Below are 16344 nucleotides of genomic sequence, written 5' to 3'. Positions count from 1 at the left end.
ATGTTTAGGTAAATAGTATTAAACATGTTGTGTTTGCCCACATCAATATTAGAACATTAATGTTTAGTGCTGAGGGCTTTAGAAGAGTTGAATTCAGAAAAAGTATTTCTAAAACACAGTACATAAAAGGGCCATTTACCTATCAGAAGAGTAGTTTGCTAAAAATGTTCCCTTAAAGTGAATGTAGCACTTGTTCAGGAGCAAATATTAAATATCAAATCTGTTGTTTTCAACATTTTGCCAGATATAGCCTGAAATATGGAATTTTGAAATCACGCTAGAAATTCAAATTATTGCTGAACTGTTACAGCCATCCTCTCAGGTATGATAGTTTAAATGCATATCACCATTGTATGTAGAACAAAGGAATGTAACACAGTATGCACAAAGTTTATGGGATTGTGGGATTGTTTCATTCCTTTCATAGTGAAGGCATACCACTAGACATTGTTTTAACCATTGTAAAGCCATAATTATCAACACATCCGTAAATAACAAAATTTTACTTTAAGTTAATATTTAGTGTTTTGTACAAAATGCAATGGGGCAGCTTCAAGTGGAAATAAGGGAGATCATGTAAAAAAAAAAAAAATTTTGTATTTACAGGTAATAAAAATCTAGGTGCCTAGTAGTACAGTCATCAGAATGCAGTTGCTAAGAGGTGGGTCTTTGGATTTGGTTGCTGAGAGCCTACATATTAACTAGATTGAAGGAGGAGTATGACATTTGTCAAAGCTGTGGAGAACATATCCTCACAGGTGGCGCAGTGGTAGTGCTGCTGCTTTGCAGTAAGGAGACTGTGGAAGATTGTGGGTTCGCTTCCTGGTTCCTCCCTGTGCGGATAGCGCTTTGAGTACTGAGAAAAGCGCTATATAAATGTAATGAATTATTATTATTATATCATGTGAATTATATGTCCTTAATCACCAAGGAGTCTTAGAAATTCCCACAACTACTCTTTTTCATGTGTTTTTAAGGATGTAGTTTTAAAACCAGCAAACTTGTTAACTATCTGTTGGTGGGATAGATGTGCACAACAGTATCACAATATAAACAATCAGTAAACCAGTAATATTATAATGTTATTTATTCACCTTGTTATGTTTTTAGAAAGGCAAACTTTTTGTCTAATCTAACTTGTGGGAACTATCAAAATAGTCTTTATTGGTTCACATGAATTAATGTTAGGTACAGCTTTGTTCAGTTAGAAGCCAAGGCAGTAGATTCCTAGAAGAACCATGCTAGGTCTTGTCTTGGGAAATGGCTGTGTCTAGTCCTCTGGGATATAATATACCAGTATGTTTCTGGTATATTTTGTGTGTGAAAATGGCTCCTGGTTCCCAATTGTATGGAAAGGGACAGCCCCACCCCTTAAGTTTTCTAAGAATTTATAATATGTGATACCAATATTCTTCCCTCACTTGTGAACAAGACCCCGAGATACTTGAACACCTCCACTTGAGGCAGGATCTCGCTCCCAACCCTGAGAGGGCACTCCACCCTTTTCCGGCTGAGGACCATGGTCTTGGACTTGGAGGTGCTGATTCCCATCCCAGCCGCTTCACACTCAGCTGCAAACTGATCCAGAGAGAGCTGAAGATCACGGCCTGATGAAGCAAACAGGACAACATCATCTGCAAAAAGCAGTGACCCAATCCTGAGTCCACCAAACCGGACCCCCTCAACACCCTGGCTGCGCCTAGAAATTCTGTCCATAAAAGTTATGAACAGAATCGATGACAAAGGGCAGCCCTGGCAGAGTCCAACTCTCAATAGAAACGGGTTCGACTTACTGCCGGCAATGCGGACCAAGGTCTGACACTGGTTGTACATGGACCGAACAGCCCTTATCAGGGGGTCCGGTACCCCATACTCCCGGAGCACCCCCCACAGGATGTTCCAACCCTCACCTATGGTCATGAGCTATGGGTAGTGACCGAAAGAACGAGATCGCGAATACAAGCAGCTGAAATGAGTTTCCTCCGCAGGGTGTCTGGGCTCTCCCTTAAAGATAGGGTGAGAAGCTCAGTCATCCGGGAGGGACTCAGAGTAGAGCCGCTGCTCCTCCGCATCGAGAGGAGTCAGATGAGGTGGCTCGGGCATCTGATCAGGATGCCTCCTGGTCGCCTCCCTGGTGAGGTGTTTCGGGCACGTCCAACCAGGAGGAGGCCCCGGGGAAGACCCAGGACACGCTGGAGGGACTATGTCTCACGGCTGGCCAGGGAACGCCTTGGGATTCTCCTGGAAAAGCTAAAAGTGGTGGCTGGAGAGAGGGAAGTCTGGGCATCTCTGCTCAAGCTGCTGCCCCCGCGACCCGACCTCGAATAATCGGAAGAGGATGGATGGATAGATGGTTGGATGGATACCAATATCTGAAGACTATAATACCTTTATTAGGCCCACAACATTTTCTATATTTACATTTTACAATTACTTATTTGGCTGACGACTTTATCCAAGGCGACTTACAACATATTTATGATACAACTGGTTACATTTTGTTTTGGTTTTCCAATTGGATCACAGGCAGGTCAAGTGAGTTGTTCATGGTCACTCAGTATCAGTAGCAGGGTTTGAATTCCAAAGCCTTAACCACTACACCACACTGCCTCAGGAAGAACACTTAAGAAGGCATACAGATTCAAAGTCTTATTTTGACAATCTGTGCTGTAAACCACAGTTATCTGTTTAGGAGTATAGGAAGAGTCCAAGAAACTGGCAACCATCTCAGTGACAAATGTAATCTTGCTACCTCCCCTGATATATGGATAGCTGTTAAGTGGCCAAAGCTCAATGCTTGGCCCTGCCGAGTTTAATATACAGTAGGTCAGGTAGCTATGGAGTGCTTTAGTTGTAAGTTTCTAGTGGCATGTACGTGGATGGAGGCTTAAATCAGACCACCTAACGCATGTTACTTTTAACGTGTTACCTCAACATGGCTCCCAAGAGCACTGTGTGTTCAGCTCATCCACACACATTTAGCAATGTCTGAAATATTCAGATATTATTTCAACCAGGAGAATTAATAATGTCATCACTTGAACATTTGCTTCAGGATATTTATCTTTGTGAATACTTCCACCATTTTCTAGCTGTGGCTACTGGAAATGTGCACAAAGCAAACAGAATGCAACAACCATGTGCAGACAACAAAATCCTTAATTGACCAAATAATCGAGTTACTCGTGGAGAAATCTATGTGTGTTAACCCGGTTTCTCAGAAACTAAACACTCAGCTTCTCTAACTGGAATAAGAGCTTACATGGCATTTAGGAAACTGGGCCTCTGTGAATGACAGTATTTAAAGTACATGTAAACACTCTCAGTGTTATACCAGCAGGAGCTATAGTGCTGATTTAACATGACTTCTACGCTTCAGTCATGTGCTGCCATGAAAAATGAACGTCTAAGGCACACACATTTTTAAAGAAAATTAATTTGTGCTTGCTGCCAGGAAACTAATGGCCTTACTGAAGATTATACCTTTTTAATGATGAAATTAGAAAATTATTAATATAAAAGCCTCTATCAGTGCAATTATAGCTTTAATTAGAGTTCATGCACTAAACCTACAGATCCTTCTTGCTGTTCTAATAGTCTAACATTTTATTCACCGTCTTTAAAATCTAATTAAATCAAAACTGAAGATCACTAAAGTGTGAATTTTTAAGAAAAAAATTAGACTGTCCACAAAAATATTTTTTTTTCATTATTGTAGACACATAGATTACATGCATACATATATTCTCACACCTGCTCACCAGTGTTAATTTTGTTGATAAAAACTAAGACATTTTTTCTATGACGAAAATGGAGCAAATACTAAATAAAAATGCACCTTTAATGACGAAAACTAAGAAGAATGCTTTTGAAATCATACTTGACGAAAACTAAACAAAAAGAAAATGTTACAAAGAGACTACTGAATATTGAACAATCTGAAGCACTATGAACATCTCTATCACACATGACACAGTCCGACAAGAAATAATGAGCATGAATGCAGTCGTACAAATTTAAAAACTTGTATGCATGCTTGTAATTAGATAACACTAGTTTGGGTGCCATCAGGAAATCATCATGTCAACCAGAATCCTTCTCCATTGTGCTCTGGTATGATTGCCAGTGTGATTGCGGGTGAAAAAAGCAGTCAGATATACGGACCAACTTTAATTACGATTCTGAAGAAAATAATACCCAGTATCAGCCATGTGGAATGAAGCTCACAGGAGAGAACACTGCAAACCTGAAAGGCTTCTAGAGGCGCACCATCCTGAGATTTATGCCCCAAGGTACAGTATGTAACATCATCTGGGTGGTGACTTTCCTGACACCAATGCTGTTACCTCTGGCTTTTGTTCACACACATAGGATTTTGTTATTGCCAGTTTTATCCTTTCACGAGTTACTTAAGAAACAGATTTGTGCAGTTTGAGAGCATCATCAGATGCACTCAGCCTCAGATGTGAGTTTTAACTGCTTAGCTTGTAGAGTGTCACGCATTTGTTACAGCAGATGAAATGATGGGCGGATTAATTGCTTTTAATACAATGTCCTACTCAGTCCCAATAAAGGAATGGAAGCTTCACCTTTGCTCTACTATTGTAATGAGCACGTTCGTCACATGGTGGATACAGTTCAGGGTTGCGAGTGAAACCAACTTGTACGCATCCACTTACACATACCAGCGCAGTGGCAGTGACAAAACAGTTGTAGCAATTAAAAATCAAGGCAAGTTTCAAACGAAGTGGCTGTTTGACTTATCTACATCATTGATGAAATGAGCTGCTCCATTTGTTAATACTAACAGAAGATGTATTTAAGATTTCGGTGCTTTAAGCACATCTCCCATTTAATACAATATATACATGTCATTGCTGAATATGAATCTGCAAACACTACATTTGTTTTATTCATTTGGTTTCTGAGAACAGACTAATGTTTATGAGCTTAACCCCTAAAATGTGAAGAACAGAATAAAAGCAATTATGATGTCATGTATTAGGATTGAACGTTTGTGAATGTAATGCAGTTTCTCAGTTGCGATTAATTGACTACAGGCAACTTTTGTGTGATCACTCATGTGACACACTTTGGAAACAGCACAGCAAAGCCTTCGAAATATTGGATTAATGTAAAAAATTTGACTCATCTGTTAAATGTTACTCTTTAGTGACTTTTTAACAAGCTAATAATGTAAATATAAATTTTATAATGGCAAATGTTGCAAACCTAACAGAGAGCTGTATTTTGTTATAAAAACAGCTTTTAAGGGTCTCTTTAAATGTAAGTGTACTAAATTATTTTGGAATTCACTAATTCAATAGTAGAGATATAATAATGTTTGAACATTTATTTTTAGTATTATTTTAACCAGTATTTTTCAGTTGCTGGAGAAAAAATATCAGAATAAATTTAAAATGTATTTAAATTAGATAGTGCATGATGATCTCATTCTTTATAAACCCTCTGGTGAAATTTAATGAGTACTGCTTGGTCCAGCCTTTTTTGGTAAAATCTTATATCAGCATAACTAAGGCACGTTGAAGTCCAGAAAACTGTGATGACAGACCAGAACTGCCATTGTCTAACCAAGATCTTTTGGAGTAAATCCTTTCTACACCTATTGTTCATTTTATTTTCAATAATCACTACTTGTGGTTTGGCTCATTCATGTACATGTTAGTATAATAGTTTAGAGGTACAGTATATTCTGTGCATATTCATATGTTAAAAAAGATATCCATCTGATTTTGACTGTTTAACCAATTTACTTTTACTTCTAGTTGATTTAATTTTTCTTGAGTAAAATTCATTTATTTTTTGTTGACAAAAGCTAAAATGCAATGTACTCAGAAGACTAAGACTAAAACTAAGTAAATATTGTATTGTCAGAATTAACACTGCTGCTCATGCCAATTCAGTGTCACCATACCTATTTTTAACCTTGCCTATGGTCTCCTTCTCCTTTCACCGTTTCCTTCCTCTCCTGTTTCTGGCCATACTTCCTCCTGCCAATTAAGTGCTTGCCATTAGCTCTCCTGTTTCTACTGTATACTCATTAAGACTTTGGCCAGAAGGATCGTGGCTAGCAGCTATTTCTGACTGGTATCCTAGAAAATACTTCAGAGGTTAGAAATTACATTTGGAATTTGTGAGGATCTTCTCCTAGCTTCTCCTAAAAGGCTGTTAGTTGTCCATATAATCCTGTATCACAGCTCCAAATTAAGGGGTTCCCAGTAGAAAGCCATGCCTAGCATAAAATAGCTTCCCTGCTGCCACTTTTGAACTGAAGGAATTCTCCCAACATTTCCATCAACCACTTTCTCTCTTCAACACCAAGCTGTGGGAATACATAAAGCCAGGCAACAACTAACACCTCCAGCAGCATTTTCTTTCTTAATGAAAGATCATCTGACCCTGCCAAATAGTGGGCCGACTACATTCTGGGGAACATAGCACTCTTCACAACCAGAACATGCTTCTTACCTATCATGGTCAACACCCTGGACAATAAACCTTTTAGGGCACCTTTCAAAAGTAGAGTCCTCAGTTGATTGTAGTCCAGTTATTATGACATAGATACAACTCCATGATGGTTTCTTATAGCCAAAGTCCGCTCCTGTATTTCATGTACTGTATGTGATTGTATCTGATTGTAGCCCTGTTCCTTTTTTACAATTGATATTAAGATAGATTTTAATGGTTAATTGTAAACTGAAAGTGCATGGCTTTTGCTCAGATTTGCTTCCAAGTTTTTGATTATCTATCTGTGTATCGATCAATCGATACATAGATACAGTATATCTTTATATATATATATATATATATATATATATATATATATATATATATATATATATATATATATATATATATCTATAAAATAAAAGTCGACTGACCGACTGGTTGACTCAGTCACTCATCAACAAAGTCATTATTTCCCATTTACTTAAAAAGCTGAAAGGGGGCTGCTGACTATCCTGATCAGATGCTTCTCCATTCCAATTGCCCACCAACTAGGCTGGCCTCCCAACCTGGTAAAGGATTTTCGTCCACTGGGACTGGTGGTGTACCAGCTGCCATCTTACCTCTCCATGCTAGCCTCCAGGCTGGGACAGGAAAGGTCCCTTCCTCATTATCTGTTATACTGGCCTCCTGGGCAGGTATGGGACGGGGTATATCCCTTATAGGACATCGGCAGATCCATGGCAATGTACATTTACATCTGTGGAGTTTAAAGAGGGACCATATACAACTGAATAAAAATATGTAAAGGAATACTTGAGTGAACGACATAAACAAGTGAAAATCTAATATTGATAATGTATACTTAAAATTCACATTTTTCATACTGATTACATGTATCAATTGAAAAGAATACACTTTCCTTTAAACTTTTGTTTTTTAGCATCCATCAACAAAAGCCATGTAATTATGTAAAGCAGGAATTGATTAAAAGCAAGAATGTTTTACTCATGGACAATTTTGTATACCATGTTGAAAGTGGGTGGCATAGCAGTGCAGTGGTAGCGCAAGTGCTTCTCAGTAAGGAGACCAGAGTTTGCGTCCCGTGTCCTCACTGTGTGGAGTTTGCATCTTCTCCCTGTGTCCGTGTGGGTTTCCTCCAGGTTCTCTGGTTTTCTCCCACTGTCCATAGACATTCTGGTTAGGTGAGCTGGTGATGCTAAATTGGCCCTAGTGTGTCTTTGGTGTCTGGGTGTGTGTTTGCAGGACTGGCGCCCTGTCCAGAATTTGTTCCTGCCTTGCACCCTAAGCTAGCTGGGATAGGCTTCAGCCCCAACCTGCAACCCTGGTCCAGATTAAGTGGGTTAGAAAATGACATGACATGTTGAAGAGTAAGCTCCAGTAACTTAATATTATAATTACTTATATTTGACTGACATCTTTATTCAAGGTAACTTACAAAATTTGAGATATGATTGGTTACATTTCTTTTGTTTTTCCTATTGCTCATAGTCACAAAGTGTCACAAAGCCATAACCACCACACAACACTACCTGCCAATAATTTTGGCCATTGGTAAAAAACTACAAACATTGTTTACCAAAAAATTCTTAGCTAGATAGAACCATTGATACATGCAATTAACCGATGGCACTGTGAGCAGTGAGACTCATTGTCTTATGAATTTTCCTGGGCGAAGCTGGGTAATACAGCTAGTTTTTTATAAAATATAATATTTTATAATTCACAATATTTTCAGGAAAAGCTATGTGTATTTTCTTGCTTTGTGTTTTATTTTAACTGTCCAATCAAATCATTGAAACATTTAGGACTCTTTAAAACAAGTCAATGATGTTATTATATGATGAGAAGAATATATGAAAGTGTGTCAAAATGTACATTATTTGAAACTTTTAAACATTTAAACTTAAAGGAAGAAGAAGAAGGTGCAATAGCACCCACCGATCCAGGGGGAGGTAGCACTTCAGAAGCCCATGGCTCTGCCAGTTTGGAACGCTCACTGCATAAACAAGAAACATGTGAAGAGTCAGAGAGCATGGACGTGCTTCAACCAAGCACTTCAGCAAATGGGGCAGAAGAGGGGGAGGAGATATGGCAGAGAAGACAAAGTATGCAAGCAGCAGGAGGACAATCACAGGAAGACGAAGTAAGGCCGCGATGTTTAGCAACAACCAGTTCTGAAGACTCAAGCCAAGGAGCCCCGGAAACAGATGGGGATGCAGGTATAAAGATGAAGTGGGTAGCCCACTTATATACTCTGTGATCACATTTAGAGTAGATACATATAATTTTGCAAACTTTAAATTTAATATTAGTCTTTTAATTCTAACATACAAAAGAAAATTATCCTTAAAAACTATTGTTGTAGTACAGTTAGTCTTATATATAGCATAAACATTATGTAACATCTTTTCTGTGAGTGGAAGACTTAAAGCATTCAATTAGTATACAATATTTTGTATCTACTGTAACCCTTTGGAGCAAGACAAGGAAAGAGTTGGGGGACCACCACAGTAAACCCCATTTTAATTGAGGGTAAAAAAAAAAAATTAAGAAAAATGGCCAGAGCCAGTTTACACAAGTTGCCAGCCTTGTCTGTATCTGTGAACAACCTCTTCAAGTGGTTGTCTGGTTTATAAACTGTAGGTCCCAGAAAAAGTGGGACTTCTGTGGAAATGGGGGTATAGACTTCAGTCTGCTTCTGAGCGTTCTTCAAATCTGCAGTAGCAACCGTGCCCTCTCTTGGCATGCAGTGGTAAGGTTTACCTTATTAGATCCCTGAAGGTGTCCCCTGACACCATGATAGTTTTACTTGATGTGCTTTTCTACATTTGTACAGTAGACTGACTACTTATCTACAACTGGTTCCTTCTTTGCACCCAATCTTGATAGAATGTGGCTCACGTTGACCATATAAAGTTTAAGGTTGATTGAGAAAATAATTGGGTGGTTGTTTTGCCATTTATCAATCAATTATTTTCATTTTTACAGTGTTATTTTTTGCCTTGTTTTAATTTACTCTCAATGTCTTTTACCCTGACTTTATAAAATATAGTATTTGTCTCTGGGTATTGCTCTTTTTCTTTCTTTGCTTATGATATCATTCCACTAATTTTTAACCATTGACTGATATTCTAAAGTTCCACATTCTCCAGATCAATATTCCATAATGTTTATTTGCTTTAAAGCTGTATATCAGAAACAATGGAATGTTTTGTACCTGCTATAAATAAAACAGCAAACACAGGATATAAGTAATACCTGTATAACAAATTTCACAAAACGAAATAAACAACAATTTAAAGTAGTTGATAGATGTAAGTAATGCAGCAGAGTTTGCCCCTCCTTATGCATTGTGTTTTTTATATGTTATTTTTTTGCTTTCTTAGGAGCCCAATCAAATGGACACCAGCCTATACGCTGTCTGCCTTCAGTACGACAAGATGTCAGCAGATACCAACGTGTGGATGAACCCTTACCACCCAGTATGTCATGTACTATATACTTGAGCTGTACTATACAGTATGCATCCTTATTGAAATAATTTGACACAGAAAGCAGTCCAATATAAAGCTAAAACAAAATAGCAAAGAGAAAGAGTAATGGCACCTCAATCCAGAATTGGGTTGAGTGAGCTTGAAAACGATATGTTATTTAAGAGTATTGGTTTAAAAAAAAACAAAAATCTACTATTCCTTATCAGAGTCGCCAAATATCTCTGCATAAGGCACTTCTGTTGTTCTAATTAAGGCAGATAAGAATACAAGAGTCAAAGAGTCTAAAAGTATCTTTGCTGTTTAGCTTTTTATTTGAGTAAAAACAACAGCATACACCATGCCAGCTTTCAACTTCTGCATTCCTGCTTTTTAATGAATGTGGTCTAGCATTGCAAAAGCTTCTCTTTACCTTCCAAAACAAAAACATGTTCGACCAGGCGGTAGGGCACCTACAGTGTGCATCTTCAAGGAATCCAAACAGTTGGTAATGGAGGAATGTCAGGACATTCTTTGATTTCAATGTTTTCAAGAGTGTGAGCAACATTGTACTATGCTCAAAAATTCTTGTGAGAGTTGTCCATGGTATTTATATGGTCATTCCGGGCTGCATATGAGCCTAATGTCTGTTATGGTGAGCTGCTGCTTTTGTTTGCACCTTTTTTATATCAAGATGTAATTCCTGTAAAGCCTGAAGTCAGAATGTGCTGGTCAACAATACCTTTACTGAATGGACAGAAAAGTCATGAGTGAGTAATGTTTCAGTTTATTTCTCAGGTGCCTGTGTTTTGTTGACAATAATTCACCTGCCACTTTGCACAGGAGAAGTCTTTTTTGAAAATAAAATGGCACTAATTGAGAGACTGTCTAGGTTAACATAAATGATTAGCATATTGTTGCTGACCAATTACTTTTGCTTTAAAAAGGCAATGTCTCTACTGAACTACAGGTACGTAGGTGAAGAAAGTCTGCCAACTTTTTTTGTATTTATTCTGTATTTTTTAATTTATCATTTTGTAGTTTGCATTCACAGTTCAAAATACCTGATATTGTGAAAATAATCCAGTAACAGAATTATGTTTTAAATTATCTGTCCCCCCCTTTTCAATTTCTCTCTCTCTCTCTCTCTCTCTCAAAAGAGATAGTTGATATATTATATTCTTTTTGTTCATACATATTGCATACCAGGGATATTTCCTGCCTTGCATCCAAACCTGATGGGGTAGGCTCCAGGTTTCCTGCAATCCTGCTCAAGATAAATGGGTGTAGAAAATGTATATATTGTTCCTAATCTCAGATGCTGTTTCTGTTGTTTTGTGGTTTTCTGTACTCCTATTACTTACTCATACTCTGCTCATTATGGGTTTACTGTTCTTATACATAGGCTATTCAAGTCTCACTGCCCCTAACCTTGACACTACATGCTTGTTTTTTGTTGTTTCCCTCAATAGAACAAGGTGGGGTCTGCCCTGTTCTGCCTAAGTCCGCATGATTTTCATGATCACACCTGTCAGAAAACAGTAGAAGCTATTTTCAGATTTTTTATATCTTTTCGGGCCTGCAGATGGCAAAATTCTGTCTATAAATTTTATATGCCTTAGATGGAATAAGAGATCAATATGGCTGGTAGAAAAAAAAAGCCCTGTATGGGAGATTTTTGAATGCAATATTGAAGTCATTAATTATAAGCACATTGCCTTGAAGCAGGATATATTGTGTGCTGTATTTCATTTAGAGTGAGAAACCCTCAAACCTTAAACTTCAGCTAAATTACCTTACAAATTGGTTCATTCTGGGAAAGAAAAGGAAAAGATGGAAAGTGCCAACACTCAGTGCACATTTGTTCAGCACAAATGCCATAGAAAATATTTTAAAATTATTAAATTGTATAAAATTGTTCACTTTCAGTATCTGGTTTTGATTATGCTTGTTTTTATCAGGCAAAACAAAAACCAGATAGTAAACCATGTAGTGTAGTAAGCTTCCACTAACACTGAACTCATATTATATCCAAACCCGTTAAGTGTACAGTTCTGTGTGATTGTGACACAAAACTAAACTCCATAGTAGCTCTTCAACCATACCATAATTACTAAAACTAAAACTGTGGGTAGCGCTGCTGCCTCGCAGTTGGGAGACCTGGGGACCTGGGTTCGCTTCCCGGGCTCTCCCTGCATGGAGTTTGCATGTTCTCACCGTGTCTGCGTGGGTTTCCTCCGGGCGCTCCGGTTTCCTCCCACAGTCCAAAGACATGCTGGTTAGGTGGATTGGCGATTCTAAATTGGCCCTAGTGTGTGCTTGGTGTGTGGGTGTATTTGTGTGTGTCCTGCGGTGGGTTGGCACCCTGCCCAGGATTGGTTCCTGCCTTGTGCCCTGTGTTGGCTGGGATTGGCTCCAGCAGACCCCCGTGACCCTGTGTTTGGATTCAGCGGGTTGGAAAATGGATGGATGGATGGGATATATATACTGTATATATATATATATATATATATATATATATATATATATATATATATATAAAATAGAAATGTCTTTGTGAAACGACATCTCAATGGAAAATGAGGAATATAATGAACATCAGCAACCAACAAAGTAGGGGACCAGAAATCTTAATATCAAACTGAAAAAAATGTCTAAAAAATGGAGTGTCATACCTGCCAGTCAAAAAGGGCACATCAGAAAAACATTTAATATCAAGTGTGGAAATTGAAAAAAGTGAGATTTCTAATTGGTAAGGCAGTCTTCTAATAAAAGCTAGAAGAAGAGACAATGTCATTATGAAGTAAAGACTGGAAGAGGACAGAGTGGTGGCTCAGAAAGAGGTTTACTCTCAGATGTGACCTTCAGTAAAGCTCTGAATACTATATACATATTAGAATCTAGTTAGGCAGTTACAGGAGAACCCTCCCATTTAGGCTAAATGTTTGTTTGGCTGGGATACATTTGTGAAATATAAACTTCTATCAATTCGTAATCTATTCAACAAGGAACAATGCAGTTCTTGGTCAATAAAGGGAGCATACTATCTATAGCCAGCCTTAATACTGAAAGTCTTTTTCTAATTTACAAGACAGCAAAGAAATAAAAATCCAAAAAAGAGATATTGTAGTATCGACTGATGAATATGTTTGTTCCTTGGTGTTAAAAGTAAAGACCAATGCTGGAATCAGTAGTTTTTCATTAGTTTCAATGTTTTAGATAAGCAGACACTTACTCACAGTTTTAAGTTTGAAGAGGACAAAAAATTAAACTGAAATTTACAGATTAACTGAGACAGACTTCACATTTAGTTACTTAAATATGTGTAAGTTGAGGTTTTTTGAATAAATCTGAGATTTTACCCGTAGCTAGTTAAATTATTAGAAGCCTGAAACTTGAAACTGACACTTTGTGGGAAAACTAACTTGTACAAAATTGATTAAGATGGCCAATAAAATGCTGGGTTGTGTAGCAATTTTCAAACAAACCAGGGGAGTTCATTCTTAGCATGTTTAATACACTTGTGAAATCACATCTAGAATGTCAAGCATAGTTTTGGTCTCCATGTTAAGTTATAAGAGCAGTAGGGAAAGTCCAAAGAAAAGTGGTTTTGACTGCATTCAGACCTGCAGTGAAATAAAACTGCCACATGTGTTCAAGTTATGTAATGTTATCAAAAGAGATATTAAGGGCCAGCATGACAGAAGTGTTTACACAATTGTGAAGAGAATAAGCTTGGGAAAATCATAGGTTTTGCAAATAAGCCAGACAGGGTAAATTTTGTATTAGTATTTTTCAGGCTGAGAATCCTAGATACATAGAATTAAGTACCAAGTTGTGTGGTTTGGAGGAACACTTTGGGATAATCAAATCTCAACTTGATCATATTTTGCAAATGTTAGTTGAATGGGAATTAACAAGTTACATCAGTCTGAATATCATGTTCTTTTCAAAAACGTTCATATGTTTAAATATAAAGATATAAAATGTTAAGGATTTTTATCAAGTATTTCCAATCCCAATCATCATTTTTTTTTTTAAGACTGGGAGGCACGAATTGATAGCCATGGACGGATTTTCTATGTGGACCATGTCAACCGGACTACAACTTGGCAAAGACCCACAGCTCCAGCAGCCCCCCAGGTGTTGCAGAGGTCCAATTCCATACAGCAAATGGAACAGTTGAATCGCAGGTACATTAGTTATATTTATAATCCTGAGCATATACTGAAAATCTGGAACATGACAGAAAAGATAAAAAGGTGTTAATTTCTAGAATTTAGGCAAATACTAAGTCAAAATATACTGCTGAATTAGTTTAATACTTGACCTGTCTTTATATAGTTATTAATTAATTACTAGCTGCTTCACTACTTTCAGTTTTTATAACCTGATGATCAAATTAGCCCACTTTGTATGTTCCTCTTCATTAAAAAACACTGAACGAAAGTGGTACTTTTAGTAGCATTGGACAGAAAACCCATCGTTAAGGCGACTCTGTAACATATTCTTCCTTATTCAGGTACCAAAGTATACGCAGAACAATGACAAATGAGAGGCCTGAAGATCATTCTCCTGATATGACATCTGAAGACAATGATCTCATGCATCACTCTGCCCCAGGTATTTAGAACTGCAAATTTGATGCTTTTTTTGTTGTTGTTTAAGAACTTTAAATGAGATATTGTTTATGTGATCGTAAGATGAAGGAGACCGTACAGATTATCATTTCTCTGTGAATCATGATTTTGGTCTGATTCATCAATCAAATATATTTTTAAGTGATGATTTACAAAAGCGATTAGTTTTTCATTGCATTTTCTCTCATTCGTCTTTGAAATCTTAATCATGTTGGAGAGTAAATAAGTAAGAATCCTCTTCATCCAAGGCACTATAAACACTTCTTTTCTTATAAAGAGGATAATATGTAATAACAAATGAATTGGTCGTATGTCAAATACCAAACAATGTACATCAAACTGCTGAACCAAATTACGAGAAAATATAGAATTCTTGTGTGCATTACATCAAGTCTCTGTGATACAGTGAGCTGAGTGTACAATGGTGTAAATGGAAAAAAATGACTGTTAAATAATGACAAAAATTAAATTAACAAGATACCCAACAACGCAGCCGTCAATGTCAGATATACCATAGTTATCAATGATGTTACACAATATGACACCATGTTACAGAGGTTTCTATTGTCCAGTTTACATGCATGGAAAAAAAAACATTTTCAACAGTGGTAGAAAAAATGGTGGTGAAAAAATTGTAAAATGTTAATGGGAAATTATTGCCACCTATATGGTGTGCTGCACTGGGCAACATACGAAACTTGCAACTCTTCTTGAGCACAACACTTAACCATATACAATATAGTATATGAAATCTCTTGCATCCTTCATTTGCTATCTATACACATATTATCCATTATAAAAGAGACTTTATCCAGTCCAGCAATGCAGGATCTGGTGCCTATCCCTGTGTGATGAGTCGCTTAGTATGGAGCAAATGTGGATTGGAAATCAGAACATAAGAAAGACCGGAAACCAAAAGAAACACTAAAACACTGCCAAAAATCAAAATCTGCCCATTTGTGGTTTTGAATTATATTTAATCCAATTCTAAAAATTGTATTTTTGTGAATTCTATGTAATTATTAAGATCTGCAATATTTTTGTGGATTTATGTTGTTATGATACAGGTGCTTTCACTTTGTAGCTATAAGTACAATGTTACTATACATGGATGACCAGAAGTGTGTGGCACATAATGTCAGATTTACGACAGTACAAAGGTTATCTTGGTTATCTGAGATTGTAGACATGAACTCAAACTTTGACATGTTTGATTTTTCTTACAAATGTTCCTGGTTTCAAATTTTGGGCTTTGAACTTTGTCAGCTAGGTTTCTGTTTTGGTCTTGATTCATGCCTATGAATGTGTCCTGTATTTGAAGACGTCTCATCCAGGTTTAATTCTTTCTGGGGAAGCCTTTGATTCCCTTCATCCCTCTAGTAGAAAATGTAGGTTCAGAAATTGAATACAACTATTTTGTCTAAGGCAACTTTTGTTAAGGATGTTAATTTGTTTCACATATCCTGCAAAAGACAAAAATCTGTATATTAAAAAATGTAAATTGCCTTGATTCCAGGACACCCTCTATCATTTTAGGACATTCCCAGCAAACATATTAATTCTCCTGATTTCTTTCTGTTTGTTAGAATTAGAGATTAAAGATTTGTATTGTCACATACACTGCAAGACAGAGAAATTCTTTGGCCGCAGTTGCAGTGATGTATAAATAAATACAGTAAATAAACAAAGTGGGAGAAGACAATTAATTTAAGTAAATAAATACAGTAAATAAGAGTGAAAAA

At 37.0% G+C, this 16344-nt stretch overlaps 1 protein-coding gene across 3 annotated transcripts in view; it reads left to right on the top strand.

Moving 5' to 3' along the window:
* Positions 1-16344, top strand: part of LOC114656187 (E3 ubiquitin-protein ligase HECW2-like) — a 358966-nt gene that overhangs the window by 249533 nt on the left and 93089 nt on the right. For all 3 annotated transcript variants that reach the window (XM_051931045.1, XM_051931046.1, XM_051931047.1), the window contains 4 exons: positions 8402-8711; positions 9879-9974; positions 14005-14155; positions 14485-14585. In XM_051931045.1, the coding sequence (XP_051787005.1) occupies positions 8402-8711; positions 9879-9974; positions 14005-14155; positions 14485-14585 (658 nt within the window). The remainder of the gene's footprint in view (positions 1-8401; positions 8712-9878; positions 9975-14004; positions 14156-14484; positions 14586-16344) is intronic.

This window comes from Erpetoichthys calabaricus, chromosome 8 (assembly GCF_900747795.2).
Source record: "Erpetoichthys calabaricus chromosome 8, fErpCal1.3, whole genome shotgun sequence".
Classification (NCBI taxonomy): Eukaryota; Metazoa; Chordata; class Cladistia; order Polypteriformes; family Polypteridae; genus Erpetoichthys; species Erpetoichthys calabaricus.
The sequence above is the reverse complement of the archived record's forward strand: the minus strand, read 5'-3'. Positions and strand labels throughout refer to the sequence as shown.